The sequence below is a fragment of the Dryobates pubescens genome, chromosome 1, assembly GCF_014839835.1.
Source record: "Dryobates pubescens isolate bDryPub1 chromosome 1, bDryPub1.pri, whole genome shotgun sequence".
NCBI classification, from domain to species: domain Eukaryota; kingdom Metazoa; phylum Chordata; class Aves; order Piciformes; family Picidae; genus Dryobates; species Dryobates pubescens.
Window position 1 is genome coordinate 42,924,893 of NC_071612.1, and position 21,378 is coordinate 42,946,270.

Here is a 21,378-nt window from a genome sequence, read left to right on the forward strand (position 1 = left end):
TCTTACCCTCCAGCAATGTAAGTTCTTATTGTGTGTGTTATTTCATAACTCTGCAGGAAGCATGCTTTGCTTCTGATTGGAGTCTGAATTAGTTGTTTTAAGAGAAAGGCCCTTTGGAACCTTCCAGGAAATGCTGACTTGACTGCAGGGTGTACTTCTGTTGTGTAACAAAAGGGGGGGAAAAAATATAGCTTTTACTGGCAAGGGAAACTGGCTTTACTTGTGTCATCAATCAGCTGTGACAGAGAACCAGGATGCCTCCTGTGTGAACTTTTAATGTTTAACACTTTTCTAGCTGAATGGCCAGGGACAACTTGGAGGTGCTGGGTGATCAGAAGCTCAACAGGAGCCAGCAATGTGTGCATGCAGCCTGGAAAGCCAAATGTGTCCTGGGCTGCATCTAAAGCAGGTTGAGGGAGAGGATTCTACCCCTCTACTCCACTCTGCTGAGACCCCCCACCTGCAGAACTGAGTCCAGCTCTGGAACCCCCAGTGTAAGAATGGCATGGACCTGCTTATGAGGATCCAAAGCAGATGTACACAAACATTGATCAGGGGCCTGGAACACTTCCCCTGTGAGGACAAGCTGAGAGTGTTAGGGTTGTTCAGCCTAGAAAGGAGAAGGCTATGAAGAGACCTTAGAGCAGCCTTCCAGGATTTGAAGGGGGCTACAGGAGAGCTGGAGAGAGACTTTTGACAAAGGAATGGAGTGACAGGATGATAGATAATGGCTTCAGACTGGAAGAAGATCAATTGAGATTAGACAATAGGAAGAAATTCCTGCCTATGAGGGTGGTGAGGCACTGGAGCAGGCTGCCCAGGGAAGCTGTAGAGGCTGCAACCCTGGTAATGTTGAAAGACAGGTTGGATGGGTCCTTAAGCAAGATGGTCTAGCAGGAGGTGTCTCAATTGGGACTCAGTGACTGTAGTGGGTTGAAATTTCCCCCCCAACATTAACTAAAACTACCACAATGACCTTCCAGCCCAACCCATTCAATGGTTTTATGATTGCTGAAGAAACTCACAAAGCCTGACACAAAGTAGGAAGCTGAGGAACTGTGACTTGCTAAGTTAAACCAAAGCAGACATTCTCAACTTATTGAAATGTTTTAATTAAAAATAAATCTGTATAAGTGATAGAGCATCACACAAAGATAAACATCTTCTTTGTGTGGGAATTGACTGACCTAAGCAAAACTTTTAGATGGCTGTGTGTTGTGAGACAGATTTACTTTTTGGTTGCCTCCAGGTTTTTTTAAATCCTTTTTTGAAAGGATAATTTCGTGGTCCAGTACATTGACTGTACAATATTGAATGTAGAAAGACTTTCTTCTCTTTTTCCCCTCTGGTTTTTCCTTTTCTGCAGACACTTGACTGCATTTTATCTTTTCAACTTCCCCTAATAAAGAATTGACTGGTTTAATGATGAAGGTGAAGTCAGTAAGATTCAAATATTATCTGAGTCTCAAATATATATTAAAAAAAGAAAAAAGAAAGAAAGGAAATGCATTTGGAAACTTTCTCTAGAAAGAGAAAAAATGTTTTACTGAAACAACTACAAACGTTTGGGCTTTTCAGAGAAAACTTTTTCCTGATCTATCAAGGAAAGGGTGGATCTGTGACCAAAGCCACATACCGAAGCAGTGATGATGACCTCAATGGGACTCTGTGGCACAGTAAGGGCTAACCTGGAGGAGGAAGGAAATGGGGGCTGAGTCAGGGGGCTGGCTTCTTCCTGTCAATCAGTACTGACCAGACTGATAGGGAAACCCAGATCTGCAGAGCCTGGGGGTTAGTACATGAGCTATGAGAGCTGTTAATGCTGCATGTTTTAGAGCTTCACGTGGAGCATGGGTAACCTGTCTCCGTACTGGACTGGGTTGCAGCTCTTTTCTGACTTTCTGGTTATCAGTTTGTAGCCTGAAACTTGATTTTTCTTTTGTAATCTAAACCACAGCTGAACACAGTAGTCTTGATCAGCAATATTAGTCCCTACCCTGATAATTCTTGCTCAGACTAGGTAATGCACCAAACCTTTTATATCTTGTCTACCAAGATGTTTTTTCCTCTGGTCCCCTTTACTCATTTTATCTGAAGTACTCTCTTGATACCATACTCCCCAGCAAATTTCATTTGAATTACAAGGAGTACAAAATTTAGGCCTTTGCATTCCCATAGGAATATAACATTAAGCTTATGGGAGCCAGATGTCTACCCTCAGTTCCCATATGCTGGACTCAGGAAGGAGAAAACTTACTGTGCTGTCAACTCTACTGGAGTTAATGAAGTTCAAGTCCACCATCTAGCTGGGTACAGGGGATTCTAGCTGTGCCAGGGGATTTCTGGTACAAGGAGAAGAGGAGGGAATCTCCAGGTCAGACCAAACTGTTCAGACATCTTAACACTATATTGTTGCTTTAGAATGACTTAGATAGGATACTACTCCTTCCAGTTCTGAGTTCTGGGGCCTCCAACATAAAAAGAACATCAGACTGTTAGAGAGGGTTCAGAGGAGGGCATGAAGATGGTCAGAGGGTGGAGAACCTGTCCTGTGAGGACAGGCTGAGAAGGTTGGGGCTGTTCAGCCTGGAGGAATGGCGGCTCTGGTGAGACCTTCTACTGGCCTTCGGTACCTCAAGGGGGCTGCAAGAAAGTTGGGGAGGGACTTTTTACAAGGGCTTGTAGCGATAGGACAAGAGAGAACGGATTGAAGCTGGAAGCAGGTAGATTTAGACTGGATATTAGGAAGAAATTTTTTACCATGAGGGTGGTGAGACACTGGAACAGGTTGCCCAGGGAGGTAATGGATACCCCCTCCCTGGAAGTATTCAAGGCCAGGCTGGACAGGTCTTTGAGCCAGCTGGTCTAGTGGGGCTGGAACTTTAAGGTCCCTTCCAACCCAAACCATTCTATGATTCTAATGTCACTGTTACCATACTGTATCACCTAACATCTTTTCTCAAAGCAGTGGACTCCTATTGAACTTTGCAGGTGCCTTCTCTTTTCTGGGCTGAACAGCCACAACTCCTTCAGCTTGTCTTCATAGAAGAGGTACTCCAGCCCTCTGATCATCTTCATGGCCCTCCTCTGGCCCTGCTCTAACAGGTCCATGGCCTGTGTTGGGGACTCCAGAGTTGGACACAGTACTGCAGGTAGGGGTCTCACCAGAGTGCAAGGGAGGGGCAGAATCCCTTCCCTTGACCTGCTGGCCATGCTGCTTTTGATGCAGCCCAGGGCACGGTTTGCTTTCTGGGCTGCATGCACACATTGCTAGCTCACATTAAGCTGAGTGTGTGAATGTAAACATTTCAAAGTGAAGTAACAGCAGTTTTTCCAGATCTAGACTTACACAGATAAACAAACTTATTCTCCCATTTGTTTATTTACTTATGTTCACATCATACCCAAGGATTTTGTACTCTATCCATCTCATTATGCCGACTCTGAGCCATTTCAGAAGCTAGTATAACTTAGTCTATAGCTACTTACTCTATAGCTACTCTGTCCTAGTGAGGCTCTACCTGGAGTATTGTGTCCAGTTCTGGGCTCCCCTGTTTAAGAGAGACAGAGAATTACTGGAGAGAGTCAAACAGAGGGCTACAAGGATGATTAAGGGAATAGGACATCTCTCTTGTGAGAAGAGGCTGGGAGACTGGGGCCTGTTCAGCCTGGAGAAGAAAAGGCCAAGAGAGGATCAGATCAGTGTTTACAAATACCTTAAAGGTGAGCATCAAGAAGGGTCCAGGCTCTTTTCACTGGTGCCCAGTGATAGGACAAGGGGAAACAGACACAAAATGGAACACAGTTTGTGAGGAAAAACATCTTTACAGTGAGGGTGCTGGAGCCCTGGAGCAGGCTGCCCAGAGAGGCTGTGGAGTCTTCTTCTCTGGAGACTTTCAAAACTCACTTGGATGCATTCCCATGTGATCTGCCCTAGGTGATCCTGCTCTGGCAGGGTGGTTGGCTGGATGATCTCTGGAGGTCCCTTTCAACCTCTAACATTCTGTGATTCTGTGTTCTGTTAAAAATCAGTTTAGTCCTTCTGGAAGCCCTCTGTATGCAGAGCTGTTGAATGAAGGAAATTGGGGTAACATCTTTGAGCGGTTCCCTGGCTGTAGCTTGTCCTTATTCTGTTAGCTATTCTGCAAAAAGAAGTCCTCTGTTAGTGTGTTCATATCCTGGATACTGTGCAGCACTGCTGCAGCATCATGTGATTGGAATAAAATGCTTCTCTTTGAGACATCTGCAAAACTGAAATGGCATTTATCTAAATGAAATTAAATTGAAGGTCATGCTCAGAAGGTGCTGGTCTTCCAGCTAAGTTGGGCAGATGAGCTGTCCAACCCAACTATTAATTTTTAGGACTGGCAGCTATGGCAGTTTGTTAATCTGCTCTTAAAAGACAGTGCTGAACTCCAGGTCAACCCAAATCTGTTTTCATCTCTGTTTGAACAAAGTTCAAAACACTTTTGGAGCTACTAAATTCCTAAAACTTCAGATCAGAGCTTGCTGATGAGAAATGGTCAAAGTCATTGTGGTTTCTTTCCTGAGGTAGCGAGAGACTCAACAATGCAGCTGCTCACAGTAGCAGCTCCTTTTTAGAGCAAACGGTGATGTTGTTGAGGTGTGGAGATAATTTTAGGTGCTGCATTGGCTCTTTTTAGATGTAGTTAGAAATTAATTGATGTTTAACTGGTATACCTTGATAAGAGGGAACCAATTAAATTGGCACTGGGCACTGGGGCCCAAAGTGCTAATGAAAGGAAAAGTCATAGCTTCTTGTGTTTGTTTTGTAACTTTCAGACTGAGAAGCCTGAGATCAGCCTGTATCAGTATCTTGAATGTAAGCCTATCCACTTCTCACTTCCCTCACAACAATAACATGGTATTTCCAGGGATGTTAACACTTCTGAGGTTTTCTTGTTTTGTTTAAGGCTGCTTCTAATAGTGCTTGCATCCTATTTGCAAGATGATCAGATTGTTAGTCATAGAGAGGAACAGTGTAATTTTCTTTCTGAGGCTTTTCTCCAAAAGAATGCATGGTAATGCAAGTAAGATTTTCTGTTGAAGATTACTCTGAGATCAAAGATTAGGAAATGAAGATTTGTACTGTAAATTGGCTGTTGTCTTCAGGTATTGGCATTTAGCATTTTGATTCTAGACACTGTTTCTTAATAATCTTTTATTTAATTTTCAAGTGCTTGTATCAATTGCAAGCCAGATGTTAGAATGTCAAGTGGTTTGTTTGGGATGTGTCAGTGTGCTTCCAAGAATAGAATAGAATTAACCAGGTTAGAAAAGACCTTGGAGATCATCCAGTCCAACCTATCATCCAACACTATCTAATCAACTAAACTATGGCACCAAGCACCCCATCCAGTCTCTTCTTAAACACCTCTAGTAATGGTGACTCCACCACCTCCCTGGGCAGCCCATTCCAATGGCCAATCACTCTTTCTGTGAAGAACTTCTTCCTAACATCCAGCCTAAACCTCCCCTGGTGCAGCTTGAGACTGTGTGCTCTTGTTCTGGTGCTGGTTGCCTGGGAGAAGAGACCAACCCCAGGGGACAATACAGGAAGGCTATGATGGTGCACTCAGTCAATTTATCAGTCAGGTTCTTTTTGTTTAATTCAGCCTTGGACAGATGAACTGAGCTGAGAAGTAGCTGAGAAATCATGATTTGGCATTAAGGAGAGATAATTTCTTTTTGCATTCATTTTGCACACTTGTGTGAGGCTAGATTTTAATCATAGAATCATAGAATCAATAAGATTGGAAAAGACCTCAGAGATCATCAAGTCCAGCCCTGTCAACGTGTCTCATTCTGGCTTGAGTTTCTGTTGTGGGACTAAGGGGGATAAATTTTTGTTCCTGATATTTATAGCAGACTAATTTGTCTGCAGGCCTTTGTGCAGTCCTTGTCATTTAAAAGTTCAAGGCAAATGCCAAATGGCTGCAGAATGTGGTTTTGGTTTTGTGGTTTGTTTTTTTTTTTTGTAAGGCATTCAAAATCTGGGTAAAACATCTTTTCCCTCCTCCACATAGCTTATTTTGGAGATTAATATGATTCTAGTGAAATCTCCCTGTGATGTGTGCTGCTGCTCAGTGAAGATTTTTCAACACCTACACAGAAAGTAATTGCAGCTTCTGCCATTCACTGCCTCCAAAAGAAATTTTCAAAAAGTTTTGTGAGCTAAAATGGTAGTTGCCAGTCTGCAATAGGAAATTGTGGCAGAGAGTATTTGAAAACATGGAATTATTTGGCTTTGCCCATGCCATATGTTCTGAGAGATTGCTGCCTCTGCAAACGTGACTGTTCTTTTGCCATCCATTTCTGTCCTCAACGTGAAGAGTGAGAAAAGTGGAGAGCTCAGAGTGGAGATACACATAGAGATAGGTTAGCTTGGGTCCCTTTCTCCGGCACAAATCCTCTTTGGTTTTTGGGGAGTCCAAAATTCAGACTTGAAATAGGTTGTCTTTTCTGTGCAGAGAGAAATTTCCTGTATCTCAACAGTCCATTAAAAATCTAAATGCTGCTGAGAAACTGTGGTGGGTGCGCACCATCCAAAATTTCAAACCAAGCTTCTTGAGTTTTGCCACTCCCTGTGAGTATGTGCAGCACCATCCACGGTGCAGAGCCATTTACACAGTGCTTGCAGTGATGACAGAACCTCTTTCCTTGTTTAGATCATTTTGGAGCACAGGCTCCTTGGAAACAAGTGAAAAGCACCTCTGTGAGCTGGGCTGACCTCTGGTTCTGCTAACAGGTCAAGCTAAGGGTGAAGATTTTCTTGCAAACAGAGGCTTTTTTAGAATTCATGTCTTTTCCCTCAGCTGTCAGACTAACCACTGCATATCCATCAAAGCTTCTCTCTGCAAATAGACTAATGCTACTCAAGGCAGCTGACTACTTTGAAATACAGAGGTGTTTTTGTCAGTTCCTGGAAAAAAAAAACACAACACAACGACATTTCAGTTTGTCTCACTTTCATCTCAGGCTCTTTCAGTTGGTATGAAACTGTGTAGGTCTGGTGAAATCAACAGAATGGTTGTTAGGAGGAGTTACCATCCCCAGTTTGCTGGTACTGTCTGTGCAGCTGAGATGCCTTGGCTGTGACCACCTTCAGTGCTGACTTAAAGTAATCTGCTTTTATTGGCACTGACATGGATTGGGACTGCTCTCATAAGCATGCCCATGAGATAGCAGTACAGTAACAGCTTGTATTTGAATGTCAGTCAGTGTCAGGCAATGCCACCAAAGCCACTAATACAATTTAGGACAAGTAGTGAGTGCTTGCTGTCAGGGTCCTGGTGATAAAATCCCCATGAAGAAGAAGGTGGAAATTCCCCATGCTTCAATTCCTTGCTATGAGAATTGTAGTTCAAAGGACAAAGTATCTTGGTTAATTTACTGTTCTGAAGTGTATTTATAGATTTTGTTTTTTCCAAGTAAGTGAGATTACAAACCAGAAAACTAGGTAGGAAAGAAAGAGTACCCTGAAGAGAGACACAGTATGTGTTAGTGAAGGTAGCTCTATATACACACACACATGTATTTTAAGGTCAACATTTGAAGAGCTCTTTCCCCAAAACTTGAATCTGCTGCAGCTTCCAGACATGAAATTGTGTTTATCTAAGGCATTGAGATGTAATTTCAGTTTACACCATGTTAGCACAACTAATCCTTTCAGTGATGTTCAGCTTCTGCCAATTCAGTCAATGGACTAATTGTGTGAAGTGAAGCATACAAGCACAGCAGTGTTTTATGTGCTACATCTTACCACTTCCTGACCCTGTCTCGCTGCACACTACCTTCTTGCAGTCTTCTAGCCAGATCTGTTGTAGAACTAGAAATGCCCAGATTAATTTTCCCTGCTTTGACAAGCTCTTTTACATTGCAGGAGACCAGCTTTTATAGTGCATCCATAGGAAGCATCTCCACTACAGCCTTTCACCGCACAAGGAGACAGACTGAAAATGTAGGCAGCTGGCAAATGTGAAAGCAATGAAGAGGTGTTCTGAGGTTGGCAGTGCTTTTTATAGTACACACATTTTCTGGGAAGGGCATAAGAAGAGAGATAAGCAGGAGATGATTGTGGCAATCTGAGAAGTAGCTGTAGCAGACCAAGATGTTCCAAAGAGAAGATCACAGCCAAAAGGTAAGGGCATCAACTTCACCTTATCCTTTTCGCTGCTGTTGAATATTTTCTTCAATTTCTCCTTTGAAAATGCTGACATATTCTGGAGAATCCTGTGAATCCTGTAACAGCAATTCAGAATTGCTACTAATTTTTGCAGCTTACTCTAGCTAAAACAATTTCTTGTCTAAATATGTGTGTGGGTCTTTTTAAGAAGCTCTTTAGACTAACAAAATATTAGTTTTGATAACAGTTTGAAGATCAGAAATGTCTCTGCATAACGGCTCTAGAGTAATAGTCAGTCAAGGCAGAGGGGGAAAGTCATGTAGCAGTTGATGAGAAGTCCTGCAAGAGACTGACTCACGGCTAGAAATAGCTGAAAAATAACTCTGAAACTCTTATTTTTAAATATGTTTTTTTACTTAAGGATCTGCTGGCAAGAATGTGTGACTGAAAGACTATGAATCTCTGTTGTCAACAGCAGTGTTATAATGTCATTAGTGCATCCAAGGGGACAGAATCAAGGGGTTAATTTGCTTGTGTTTGAGTCTAACAATGTAGTCTCACAGTGCAATCTAGGGCATTATTCAGCTGTGGCCTAAATCTTTGGTCCAAAACGGAGAGGTTTTGAAAATCACACTGGTAATGTCCTGTCCTTAGCACAATTGTTTTAATGTAGTTTACAGCTAGATCAATATTCATGTTCAGTCATCTAACTTTTCTTTCCTGTTTTTAAGTACACTTGAGGAAGTAGTACTAAAAATAATAATGTTCACAGTTTTCACTCCTTCTGAGAAAAAAAAGTAACTTTCACTAAACTTTCTTTGTGGTCTTACCTCCTTGGGCAGAAAGCACATGTGGAAAACACAGTGGTACAGGTTGGATGTGATGATCTCTGAGGTCTTTTCCAACCTGGTTGATTCTAGAACTCTGTGATTCTGTACTGTACATTGCTGCAAGAATTTTTATAGCACTGTAAGAAACCAAAGAAGGTCTGAAAATGATAAGACAGTGTGCAGTGATGGCAGCCCCCTCGATGGAAATAAAGCTTTCCCTGATTTTGAGTAAGATTTGATCTGAAAGCTCCAGAAAATATCCTATCCCCAGTTCTTCTGGGTTTATGGGATCATCTGGTGGGATTGCAGCAGTTGGTCTTGATAAGAGTTTCCGGGTCATCAAGTGTCTTCTCCAAGTCAGGCTTCATGTGGTCAAATGGGACCACATTTTCTACCTGGTGTTTTGGAAAACATGCCTGGAAGCTGAAATGTGTGTGGCAGCTGTGAGACTGTCTGCCTTTAAAATATGAGTGCTCCAAGAGTTGAGAGTGCTTGGGGAGCCATCATTGGTCAGAGGATTTCTCACCAGAAAAGTACCAGATAATGACTTCCTAATATTTCCAAAGCATGGCAGACTTTGAGGGCTGGGGTAGTTTTTCATTGGCAATAAGCCAATTATATTAATAAATTAAGCACAAGCATGCAGGATTTCCTGTGTAAGGGTCTTGGCACCTTTTTGGGTCTTAGCACTCCACAGCTCTGAGATCTGCCATAGCAGCTGAGAAATGAAGCAAATTCTTAGAACTGGACTGAATGACTAAATTCTAACCTGCTTGAATGACTGTCCTTGTCATTTGCCTTTCAGGTCCTAAGGCTCCATCAGCCACCAGATGATCATGCTGCAGCAGCATAGGTGTTGCTATGAGGATCAGAGGGTGCCTTGTCTGCTTTGCAGCTTGTCTTTGTGTCCTGCTGGGTAAACACTAGAGAGGCAGAGCAGGTGTTGTAAGAGAGCTGACGAGCCAGTTCCTGCACATACATGCATCTGTATGAGAGTACTACAAGTGCAAGGGCCTCTGCGGCACTGCATGAACGGCAGAGCTGTCACGTGTGGGGGGCTAAGACTTTGCTCTTGCAGAGATGATGCTCCGACGAGGATTTATTCTATTTCTCCCCCGACTAGTAGGCCTGCTAGTGGTGGCCTGTTGCTCAGTGTCTATTGTTTACATGTTGGCTTGCACACCCAAGGGTGACAACCAGCAGCTTTCTTTGCCCAGAGTGCACAGACCGACTGCCAAGGAGGGATATGAAGCAATTCTGCAAGAGCAAGAAGAGCAACACCGCAACTACATCATCAGCTTGAAGAAACAAATTGCCCAGCTGAAGGCTGAGCTCCAAGGCAGGAGTAAGCAGCTTAAGCATGTGCAGGGCCAGCACCCAGACCCCTTGGACATTCGGCTTGACCACAGTAACCCGGAGAAGTCCCAGGCTAACCTGCTGGCTTTCCTCCGCTCCCAGATAGACAAAGCAGAGGTGCACAGTGGTGTTAAGCTGTCCACAGAGTATGCGGCTGTGCCCTTTGAGAGCTTCACCCTGCAGAAGGTGTACCAGCTGGAGACAGGGCTGACACGCCACCCAGAAGAGAAGCCTGTAAGGAAGGACAAGCGAGATGAGCTGATAGAGGTGATTGAGTTAGCTGCTGGGAGCCTGAACAACGCAGCGGGGGATGGCAATGTGAAGCACCACGTGTACACTGCCTCTGACTTCGTTGAAGGTTTGTATGCAGACACCAGGTTAGAAGGTTCGCAGGGTGCTGGTGAGGGGTTCTGGTGTTGACTGTGTTGCTGAGGGAGATAGGTACTACCTCAAAGCACAAACGTCTAGGATGCTGTCAGTGATATGACCCAGAGATAGACCCATCAAATCATTGTTGTTAGAAAAGACCTTTAAGATCATCAAGTCCAACCATTATCTAACTACTAAGCCTGGTGCAAAAACATGTCCCTCAGCACCACATCTCTTCCTCTTTTAACCACCTTCAGGGATGAGGATTCAACCACCTGCCTGTTCAGTCCTTGAGAACCCTTTCTGTGAAGAAGTTTCTTCTGATACCCAACCTACTCCTCCCCTGGTGCAACTTGAGGCCTTTTCCTCTTGTCCTGTCACTTGTTACTAGGGAGAAGAGGCCAACATTCTCCTTGCTCCAACCTCTTTTCATGGATTTGTAGGGAGGGGAGTAAGAAGGTTTCCCCTCAGCCTCCTTTTCTCCAGACTAACTAACCCCAGGTCCCTCAGCTGCTCCTCACCAGACCTGTTCTCCAGACCCTTCACCAGTGTCTCCTTGCCTTTATGGGGACCTGCTCCAGCACCTCAATGTCTTTCGTGTAGTGAAGACCCCAAAACTGAACCATCTCAAGCACAACTGCAGAATGGCAGCTGGGAATGGGGCTTTGTGACAACAGAGTTTGTCAACCTCTTATAGTTATCACCAGCATGTTTTTGCATCTCTCTAATCATGGGCTTGCCTCAGAACTGACAAAGAAGGGAATGACTAGGCTGCAATCCCAGATCAGACTGACAACTGCAGTTCAAATCCAAACTACACTATTACCCTTAGTTCCACCTGCACAGCTCTGCCAGAGTCAGTGACAAGTTAGGTTTTGAGGACAGCAGCTGTGGAGCTCAGTAACTCAGTTGGTATGACCTATCACTTCAAATGACTGGGAAAATTTGCCCTTTAACAGGTATCTCCTGTACCAAGAGTGGTGGACCTTAGCCTTTGGATTCTAAAATGAGCCTTTACCCTCACATGTAATACTGAGGCAGTACGTGTGGATTTTTCAAGTGCCACTTTTTAACAGCAGAGGCTCCAAGCCTGAAAGTGTTCAAAGCCAGGTTGGATGGGGCCTTGGGCAGCTTGGTCTAGTAGGAGGTGTTGCTGCCTAGGGCAGTGGGGCTGGAACTAGACGATCTTTAAGGTCCCTTCCAACCCAAACCACTCTATGATTCTATGAGTTGTTTGAAAAAGTAGGGATCTGTGCATCAGGGCTGGAAACAAAGAACTGACTTGTCAGAAGATTTCTTTGTGGAGTTCATTTGGAAGTCTCTTTTGTCTCCTGACAATCTTTTTTACTCCCATCTTCCATTCTCCAAGAATGGCAAAAATTGCCAATCAAAGCACACAAAAAATGCCATTTCTCTGTATAATCTGAGCAGAAGAAGGGTGGACTGAGTTTTCTATTCCAATTCTGCATTTCAAGTATGATTTGGACTCAGAACTTGTTCAGAAGACAGTGCTCTTCAAGTGCCACTGCCTACACAAGAAGTTAGTAACAGGCTGCATTCCATGGCAGCTTCTACTTCTACTTCTTCTACTGGTTGATAGTAGGCTAAACATGAGCCAGCAGTGTGCCCAGGTGGCCAAGAAGGCCAATGGCATCCTAGCCTGTATCAGAAACAGTGTGGCCAGCAGCAGCAGCGAGGTCATTCTGCCCCTGTACTCAGCACCGGTCAGGCCACACCTTGAGTCCTGTGTCCAGTCCTGGGGCCCTCAGTTTAGGAAAGATGTTGAGTTGCTGGAACATGTCCAGAGAAGGGCAACAAAGCTGGGGAGGGGTTTGGAGCACAAGCCCTTTGAGGAGAGGCTGAGGGAGCTGGGGTTGCTAAGCCTGGAGAAGAGGAGGCTCAGAGGAGACCTTGTTGCTGTCTACAACTACCTGAAGGGAGGTTGTAGGCAGTTGGGGGTTGGTCTCTTCTCCCAGTCAACTGGTACCAGAACAAGAGGACACAGTCTCAAGCTGTGTCAGGGGAGGTTTAGGCTGGGTGTTAGGAAGAAGTTCTTCACAGAAAGTGTGATTGGCCTTTGGAATGTGCTGCCCAGGGAGATGGTGGAGTCACCATCACTGGAGGTGTTTAGGAGAATGGATGAGGCACTTGGTGCCATGGTTTAGTTGATTAGATAGTCTTGGGTGATAGGTTGGACTTGATGATCTTGAAGGTCTTTTCCAACCTGGTTAATTCTGTGCTATGCTATGCTATGCTATGCTATGCTATGCTATGCTATGCTATGCTATGCTATGCTATGCTATGCTATTCTGGCAGCTTTGTACCAATCCAGCAACACAGCAACCTTGAGAAGCATTACCTGGCCAGCAAAACCAGCTGTTTCCATTTTTTTGCAACTGCCCAGGGTAGCTGGAGCTTTCTGGGAGATGTGCACTGAGAATACCACCACTTAACCCTGCAAGCTTTCTATCTTCCAGCTGATTCAGCAATAACAGCACACAAAAGCTGTATGCATCCTGTGTGTTACAAGTGGGGCTGCTGCCCTTATCTTCAGCTTTGAGCAGGTGGAGGGGTGTGCTGAAATGAAAAATCAGGTAACTGGGGTCAGAGACACTGACAAAATCATAGAATCATGGAATCAGTTTGACTGGAAAAGACCTTTAAGGTCATCAGGTCCAACAATTTTCTAACTTTATCAAGTCTGGTGCTGAACCATGGCCCTCAACACTACATCTCTGCCTCTTTTAAACAGCTCCAGGGATAGGAATTCAAGCACCTGCCTGGAGAGCCTGCTCCAGTTTTTTGAAACCCTTTTAATAAAGAAGTTTCATCTAATGTCCAATCTAAACCTCTCCTGGCACAACTTGAGGCCATTTCCTCTCCTGTGTTTAACAGCATATGGACTGATGCAAGTTATTCTTGTTTACTTGGCTCTCTTTGTGTGGATTTTGCTGTTCTTGCAGGTCACATCTGGTACCTGCTATCGCTTTTTCAGTACTGGTTCATTGCTAACATATGTCAATAGGCAGTGGTGGTGTGGTGAAAGAAACGTGACTAGGGTCTGTATCTTTTTCCTCTTCCGTTTAGTGCCTTTATTCTTGTCTTTGCAGAGGGAAAAAAATCTTTCTTCAAACGCTTCTTACATTTGGGAAGAAATGTTTTGTCTCTGCGGCTGGGTTCTCTTAAAATAAGTGCCGCATCCTCTGCAGTTTCTAGACAGAACCATTTGTGCGTGGGAACGAGAGTGCAACCCCAGTACCTTGCATATGAGCTCAGCTCCTTCTCAGCATGTTTGCTGTTACATGAAATTTGGATAGTATTCTCATGCAGTTCTGCTTCCAGGAGTAATAGCTGACACATGGTGGAATTTTTCATTTTTTCTAATTCAAAACCAAGAGAACCACACCTTCTCCCTGGGGCACAAAATGTTATCCAGCTGGCTGCTACTCTGCTCTGCTTCTCTTTCCACAGAGGCACTTGGGCTGTCCAGCTGCTATAATCCTCCCCCCTCCCTCCCCCGCCCCACCTCTTACTGCTCCCATTTCTGTACCAAGTTTACTGCTTTGCTCTATCACGAGTTGGTAGGAAACAACAAGGAAAACATCAGAAATTACTGGGTGTTTTAATTAGGCCAAGGAGTGCTCTGTTTCCAATAGAAAACCAGTTGCTCAGTGGGCAGAATAACATGCCTGGTCATTAATGGCAGCAGAGCTGAATAGCTTTAGAAGTCATTCATTTTCTCAAAGATGGAGACAAGAATTTGAAGACTCTGACAAACTCAAGTAGTGTGTTCCCAAAGTGAGTGTAATCAGTCTGGGGATACTCTTTCCCAGCAGGAACAGTTTCACAGATTCCCTGGTTTGCTTCAGAAATGCCCTGTCATGGCACTGTCAGATATGCTGCATCAATATAAGCTTTGCAGCGTGGCATAGGTGTCTGGTGACTGGAATATTAAATAAGGTCTCAGAGACAAATGAAAAGGATCTCAAAGTTCTCATCCAACCTCAAGAGTTTCATGATTCTGTGCTGCTTTCTCAAATTGACAGGTCCTGGTGGTGAGCTATGTGATGCAGTTTTGCCCTGGAAGCTTAATGGGAGAAAGGATGATGCCCATCCTCAAAAGGATAAAGCGTTGTATTTTACTCTGTGTGAAGTGGGAAGACCATGATCTTAGAGTTAAAATGGGGATGATGTATGTGGAGGAATCCTAAAAGCACTTCCCACAGCATCTAACAGAATGCAAGTAATGATCCAGGAAGTGCTTTTATAGACAGTGAAAGACCTGAAACCTCTGGTGTGTGGAACTGAGGCTGCAACTGTCATCCACTCAACAGCATTTCCTTGAAGTTTCATGGCTGTTTGCTAGTTATCAGTTCCATGCAGATCTCTGAAACTTGTTTGCCTGCCCAATTATTTTGATTAGAAAGACCTTTCAGATCATCGAGCCCAACCATTCTCTAGCTCTACCAAGTCTGCTGCTAAACCACGGTCCTCAGTGCCACAACTCTGAGGCTTTTAAACACCTCCAGGGATGGGGATTTGACCACCTCCCTGGGGAGCTTGTTCAGATGATCTCAGTTGCAGGCTCAAATTCAATAACAGATGAGGTTCATGGTCTGCACCTTGGGCGGACTGTATAGAAAAAGCTAGGGAGGAGTCAAGGGCACAGCTTTAAAAGATAAGCAGTAAAAGAATGATGGAGCTGCTATCTCATTAGAGTCTTCTGCTCTGCTGAGGGAGGATTGGGGCATTTGTTGAATCAGCTTATATTAAAAATAAAACATGAAGTGAATAACAGACAAGTAAATCTGCATATAGTATTAACCAGCTGCAGTGTGCACTAAAATAAGCCACACAGTCATAGTGAAGATAAGATAGTCCACAGAACTCTGGCCAGATAAAATCATACCTCATTACTCTCTTGGATGCCCTGGCCATACCTGTGTAAAAGCTACAATACAAGATGAAGAGCTTTATGTAGCCTTTGACACAGACCTTCATGAGAAACACAAGGCAGAGCTGATGGTCTGTGGGTCAGATGCACAGCAACCTGCACATCAAGGAATGACTAAGATTTTAAAAAACAATGTTGTTTTGGTCAAGCTGTTCTTCATAACCAGACATGGAGAAAAGACCCCAAAGAAGCAAGGCAAGCAGGGGGGTTTTCTTCCAGACACATTTTGCCTTTCTCTTGAGTACTGCAGGAGAGGGAAGGCAATGCAATTACACTCTTCTACTGCTAAAGGGTTAGGGTATTTAAAGTGGCTTAGCATGTAGTTAGAATTATCATTTAATTATGCCTTCTTAAACCTACTGGGCCTAACAAGGAAAAAGCTTTATTTCAGTATGCACTACAGGGACACTGTGGATGGGTAAAATCTACAGGCTTTTTGTCCACTTTAGCTCATTTAAGGCAGCAGAATAGTGTTCCAATGGGGCATGACCAATACTTCTATAGTTCATGCCAGCCCTCAGCATAAGTTCAGGCCAGATCTTAATGGCCCCTACTACAAGAAAGATGCTGAGATCCTGGAGCATGTCCAGAGGAGGGAAATGAAGTTGGTGAAGGGTCTGGAGAATAGCTCTGATGAGGAGTGGCTGAGGGAACTGGGGTTCTTTAGTCTAGAGGAGTAGCTCAGGGAAGACCTTCTGGCCCTCTACAACTCCCTGAAAGGAGATTGCAGCGAGGAGAATGTTGGCCTCTTCTCTCTAGTAATAAGTGATAGGAGTGGAAATAGACTCAAGTTGCACCAGGGAAGGTTTAGTTTTGATATTAGAAGAAACTTCTTGACTGAAAGAGTTTTCAAAGATTGGAACACGCTCCCTAGGGAGAAGATTGAGTCCCCATCCCTGGAAGTGTTTAAAAGACACAGAGATGTGGTCCTGAGGGACATGGTTTAGCACCAGCCTTGGCAGAGCTAGATAATAGTTGGACTCAATGGTCTTAAAGGCCTTTTCCAACCAAAACTATCTGATGGTTCTGTAGGACCTATTGCATCCATGGAGTATGTTAGCAGTTTGTTCCATACAGGAAATGTATGAAGGAAAGAAACATCCTTGGAGACTGTCTAATGCAGTCTCCAGGACTGTGTCCTGTGTCAGGCCGCTGACAAAGTCCACAATGTGATCCCTACAGACCACTTCACTTGTCCAGGAGTGGGCATCATTGCCACAAAGAAAATAAAAGTCTCTCAAGACTGGAAAAGCACAAGACTATTGTCCTGATTGGCAGTGGCTGAAGCTGATGGCTGCTGGGGCCTGGGTGCATAATTTTCTGCAGGGACTTTGCTGAAAACCTCCCAGACAGGAGGCAATATATGTGCTCATCAGGAAATTGCTTTCCTGGTAGATGGTCTAATCGCTCATCTAGCAGAGAGGCAGGCTGCCTTTCTCAGTCTCTCTGCATCACCATTACCATACATGCCTGCAGTGTGCAATTGGAGCAGTCTGAAAAATAAGGACAGTATGTCTGCAGGGTTATACTGAGTGTGAGCAATTGGTGACCTTCAGGGGTTTGTCACTCTGCCAAGCCTAGGGATGTGCCTGTGAGAATACCAAACAGCTCCTACAACCCAGGGCCGTGTTCCTGCCAGAGCAAGAGGCTCACCCAAATGATGGTGGATTGTGTCTCATGCCCTTGGTGCTGTTCCAGCCCAGGTGTGACTATATGAAGACTGCATCCTATGAGAACCCCCACTGTGTGGACAGACTCCAGGAGTTGGGGCTGATTCAACCTGGAGAAAAGAAGGCCTGGGGCAGACCTTACAGAGGTCTTCCAGTATCTGAGAGGGATCTACAAGAAAGCTGGGGAGTAGAGTGTAGTTTTTGCTTGTAAATACAGCTTCATTTGCTTCTAACTGAGTTGGTCTGGCAAAGTTAATGCTGGGGGTAAACTTCAACCCACCACAGGAGGGACTGTTTATAAGTGATAGGAGCAGAAGGAATGGATTGAATTTTGAAGAGAGTAGGTTTAGATTAGGAAGAAATTCTTCCCAGTGAGGATGGTGAGACACTGGAACAGGTTGTCCAGGGAGGATGTGGATGCCCCCTCCCTGGAGGTGTTGAAGGCCAGGCTGGATGAGGCCTGGAGCAAGCTGGTCTAGTGGAAGGTGTCCCTGCCCATGGCAAGGGTCTTGGAACTTGATGATCTTAAAGGTCCCTTCCAACCCAAACCATTCTATGTTTCTGTGATCTTTTTTTCTCTTCTAGAAGCTCAGCTTTAATCCAAAGCCTCTTCTCTTTTGTTTTCATGCAGGGATCTACCGCACAGAAAAGGACAAAGGCACGTTGTACGAGCTGACCTTCAAGGGAGACACAAAACATCACTTCAAGAAGATTGTTTTATTCCGGCCATTCGGCCCGGTAATGAAAGTGAAAGATGAAAATGTCAACACAGCTGACACACTTATTAATGTCATTGTGCCCTTGGCCAAGAGAGCCAGCAAATTTCAGCAGTTCATGCAGAATTTCAGGTGTGTTTCCATTCCAGGGCTGCCTTTTTTTTTTCCTCACTTGGAAAGGAAGATGCAATTTCAGGAGTTATCAAGGCCCCACTCAGTAAAAATCCTGCTGCTTTGACGTAACACTTCATTGTGCCACTGGGAAGTCATTTTAGAGATTACAGACACTGAAAGGCTGCTTAATGCATTGTGATTAGCAGTAAAAGCAATTACAATTCCAGTCTTCAGGGTTTCTGATTTGCATGTACCTGGCTCACGTGTCTCAGTCTGTTCTGTTGGGGCACACACAGCTGTGGCAACATGATAATTTTGTGCCATTACTTGTGAAGGAACATTTTGAATTAAAAAGGGAATTAGTGCTCCCAGACACTTTGCCAGACCCTTTTAGAGAAACGATGAAAGCAGCCAGTGGAAAGAAGGAAATGTATTTAAACTTTCAAGATACTTACTATTGACTTTTTTTTTTTCTTTTCAGCAGAGATGATGTTTGGAGAGAGAATTTAACTGAGATGTAGCTTTAAATAGCTGCCCAGAAAAGACTGTTAGCAATAGATACTGACTCTTACAATGGGATTTGTTTTGCCTAATTACAGCCATCTAAAAATAGTCTCCTTATCTAAATTAGTCATCTGATAGATGCTTGGTTTAGGATGGGAGAAATCATCCTCTGATGATGCTGATCTCTCTGCTGATTTTAGATGAACTCTTGCTGACTGTGTGTATGTGAAACAGACTGGTCCTGCCCTTAGGCTACTGGTTCCATCTTTGGTTGATACTTAGATTTTAGTAAATATGCTCTTAGAAAAATGCCAAAGATTTGAACTCCGGAATATCTGTTACGAAGAAAACCAAAACAACAAACTCACCACCAAAAAAAAACCCCAGCCACAAAAAAAACCCCAAACCAACCCCAAAAACACACACAAACCCCAACCAAACACAAAGCAAAATGAAACCAAAATCAACCAACCAAACCCCACAAAATTAGGGGAAAAAAAAAAAAATCAAGGTTAAGAGGTGTTTATGTACAGCTCCTTTAAAATCCCTCTTCTCCTATATTCTCCTAAGTGCTGGAATTATTTCCTGCCTTGTCATTCTTCCTGCCTATTTTAACAGTGTCCTCCTATTATAACAAACACTGCTTAGAGAGATTTTCCCAATCCGCTTGAACGATAGTCTTTTGTCCCAGCTGAAAGAGCCTCTTTGTCAGGATAAAGGTCTCTGTCAGTGCTCTCAGGAGTGCTTTCCAAGGTTCACCCTACTGTGCCTTCCCTTGTGGGTGTAGATTATTGAAGAAAGCTAACTTCTGGGACAAGTCACCAATCTGTCTCTGTTCTCTAGGGAAATGGGCATTCAGCAGGATGGGAGAATTCACCTCACTGTAGTTTACTTTGGAAAAGAACAAATGAATGAAGTTAAATCAATACTTGAAAATACCTCTAAGTAAGTACCTGAGTATCTGATCATAGAATCATAGAATCATAGAATCAATAAGGTTGGAAGAGACCGCAAAGATCATCAAGTCCAACTTGTCACCCAAGACCTCATGACTACTAAACCATGGCACCAAGTGCCACGTCCAATCCCCTCTTGAACACCTCCAGGGATGGTGACTCCACCACCCCCCTGGGCAGCACATTCCAATGCCTAACAACTCTCAAACACAACCGATGTGTGCTGTTCCTACACACTGCTTACACCATGAACTGCAGACTGGACAGCTTCTGTCCAAACTCATAGTTGTGCCAAAAGGTACTACACTGCATTGGAGAAAATGGCTTTCTTCCCTTTGTATCAGAGAAAAACAGTCATAGCCTGATGGTTCCACACCCATAATTTGGTGATGTTAGTTGTTAGAACCACAAAGCAGATTTTACTGAACTGACCTCAGTGCAGCTTTATTTTGTTTTTCCACACTGGTAACTTTTTAAGTGCTTTTGGAACAGGCTTTAACTGTTAGGACAAAGTAGCTTTAACTGTTAGGACTTTCCAAGGGCAAGTGCGCAGGCAGTTTCAGTAGAGCACACAGGAAGTGGATGCTTTTGGCCAGCTCTGGTCTGTTGTATTTCATAAAATCATAGAATTGTCAGGGTTGGAAGGGACCTTAAGGATCATCTAGTTTCAACCCCTCTGCCATGGGCAGGGCCACCTCACACTAGCTCAGGTTGCTCAGAGCCACATCTAGCCTGGCCTTAAAAACCTCCAAGGATGGGGTTTCCACCACCTCCCTGGGCATCCTGTTCCAGTGTCTCACCACCCTCACGGTGAAGAACTCCCTAACATCTACCCATTTCTATTTTTGCTCCATTCCCCCTAGTCCTATAATTACCTGACATCCTAAAAAGTCCTTCACCAGCTTTCTTGTCGGCCCCCTTAAGATACTTGCATAACTGTATTTGTCAAGATCATGTGGCAGTGTAGCCTTTTGTTACTATCTCCAGGTGGGAAGAGGACCCTTGTATAGATATAGTAATATGACCACAGGCTTTTTATATTTGCCTGCTAAAGATAGTTTTGTCCACCTAAAAGCTGTTAGGATATTTGTGAGGTCTGCCCAAGGAATGTCTGTACCAGGAATGCCAGTATAGGATTATGCAGGTCAAGCTCTGAATTATGATTCATAAAATCATAACATTATTTTGGCTGGGAAAGACCTGTAAGTCCAACACGCAACCTAACACCATGCACATTGAACCATGTCCTGAAGAGCCATGTGAATGCAGGCAGAGTGGAAATGTCCACAAGGTTCAAAGAGGACTCGGTTCTCTCAAACTGCTCTCAGAACTGTGATACTACAGATTTCTAGGTTGTTCCATGAGCCAACAGTGTGCTCAGGTGGCCAAGAAGGCCTAGATCAGGAATAGCATGAATCATGGAAGTGCTTGTGCTCCTGTAGTCAGTAGTGGTGAGGCCACAACTTGAGTCTTGGGTTCAGTTTTTGGGCCCTCACCTCAAGAAGGACATTGAGGTGCTGGAGTGAATTTGGAGAAGCACAACAAAGCTGAAGGGTCTGGAGAACAGGTTGTTCTGGAGAAGAGGAGGTTGAGGGGAGACCTTATTGCTCTCTACAACTCCCTAAAAGGAGTTTGGAGACAAGTGGGGCTTGTTCTCTTTTCTCAAGTACAAGTGATAGGAAGAAAGGAAGAGGCCTCAAGTTGCACAGGGGAGATTTAGATTTAGAAGAAACCTCTTGACTGAAAGATTTCTTAAAGCTTGG

General features: G+C 44.0%; 1 protein-coding gene across 2 annotated transcripts in view; it reads left to right on the forward strand.

Annotated features, from left to right (window-relative positions):
• CSGALNACT1 (chondroitin sulfate N-acetylgalactosaminyltransferase 1) overlaps positions 1-21,378 on the forward strand; it is a 42,282-nt gene that overhangs the window by 15,758 nt on the left and 5,146 nt on the right. Inside the window, exons 3-6 of one of the 2 annotated variants that reach the window (XM_054164674.1) lie at positions 7,904-8,161; positions 9,782-10,690; positions 17,957-18,173; positions 19,503-19,604. In XM_054164674.1, coding sequence (XP_054020649.1) covers positions 10,057-10,690; positions 17,957-18,173; positions 19,503-19,604 — 953 coding nt within the window. In that variant the 5' untranslated portion in view covers positions 7,904-8,161; positions 9,782-10,056. The remainder of the gene's footprint in view (positions 1-7,903; positions 8,162-9,781; positions 10,691-17,956; positions 18,174-19,502; positions 19,605-21,378) is intronic. The other variant, XM_054164679.1, reaches the window with a different exon arrangement.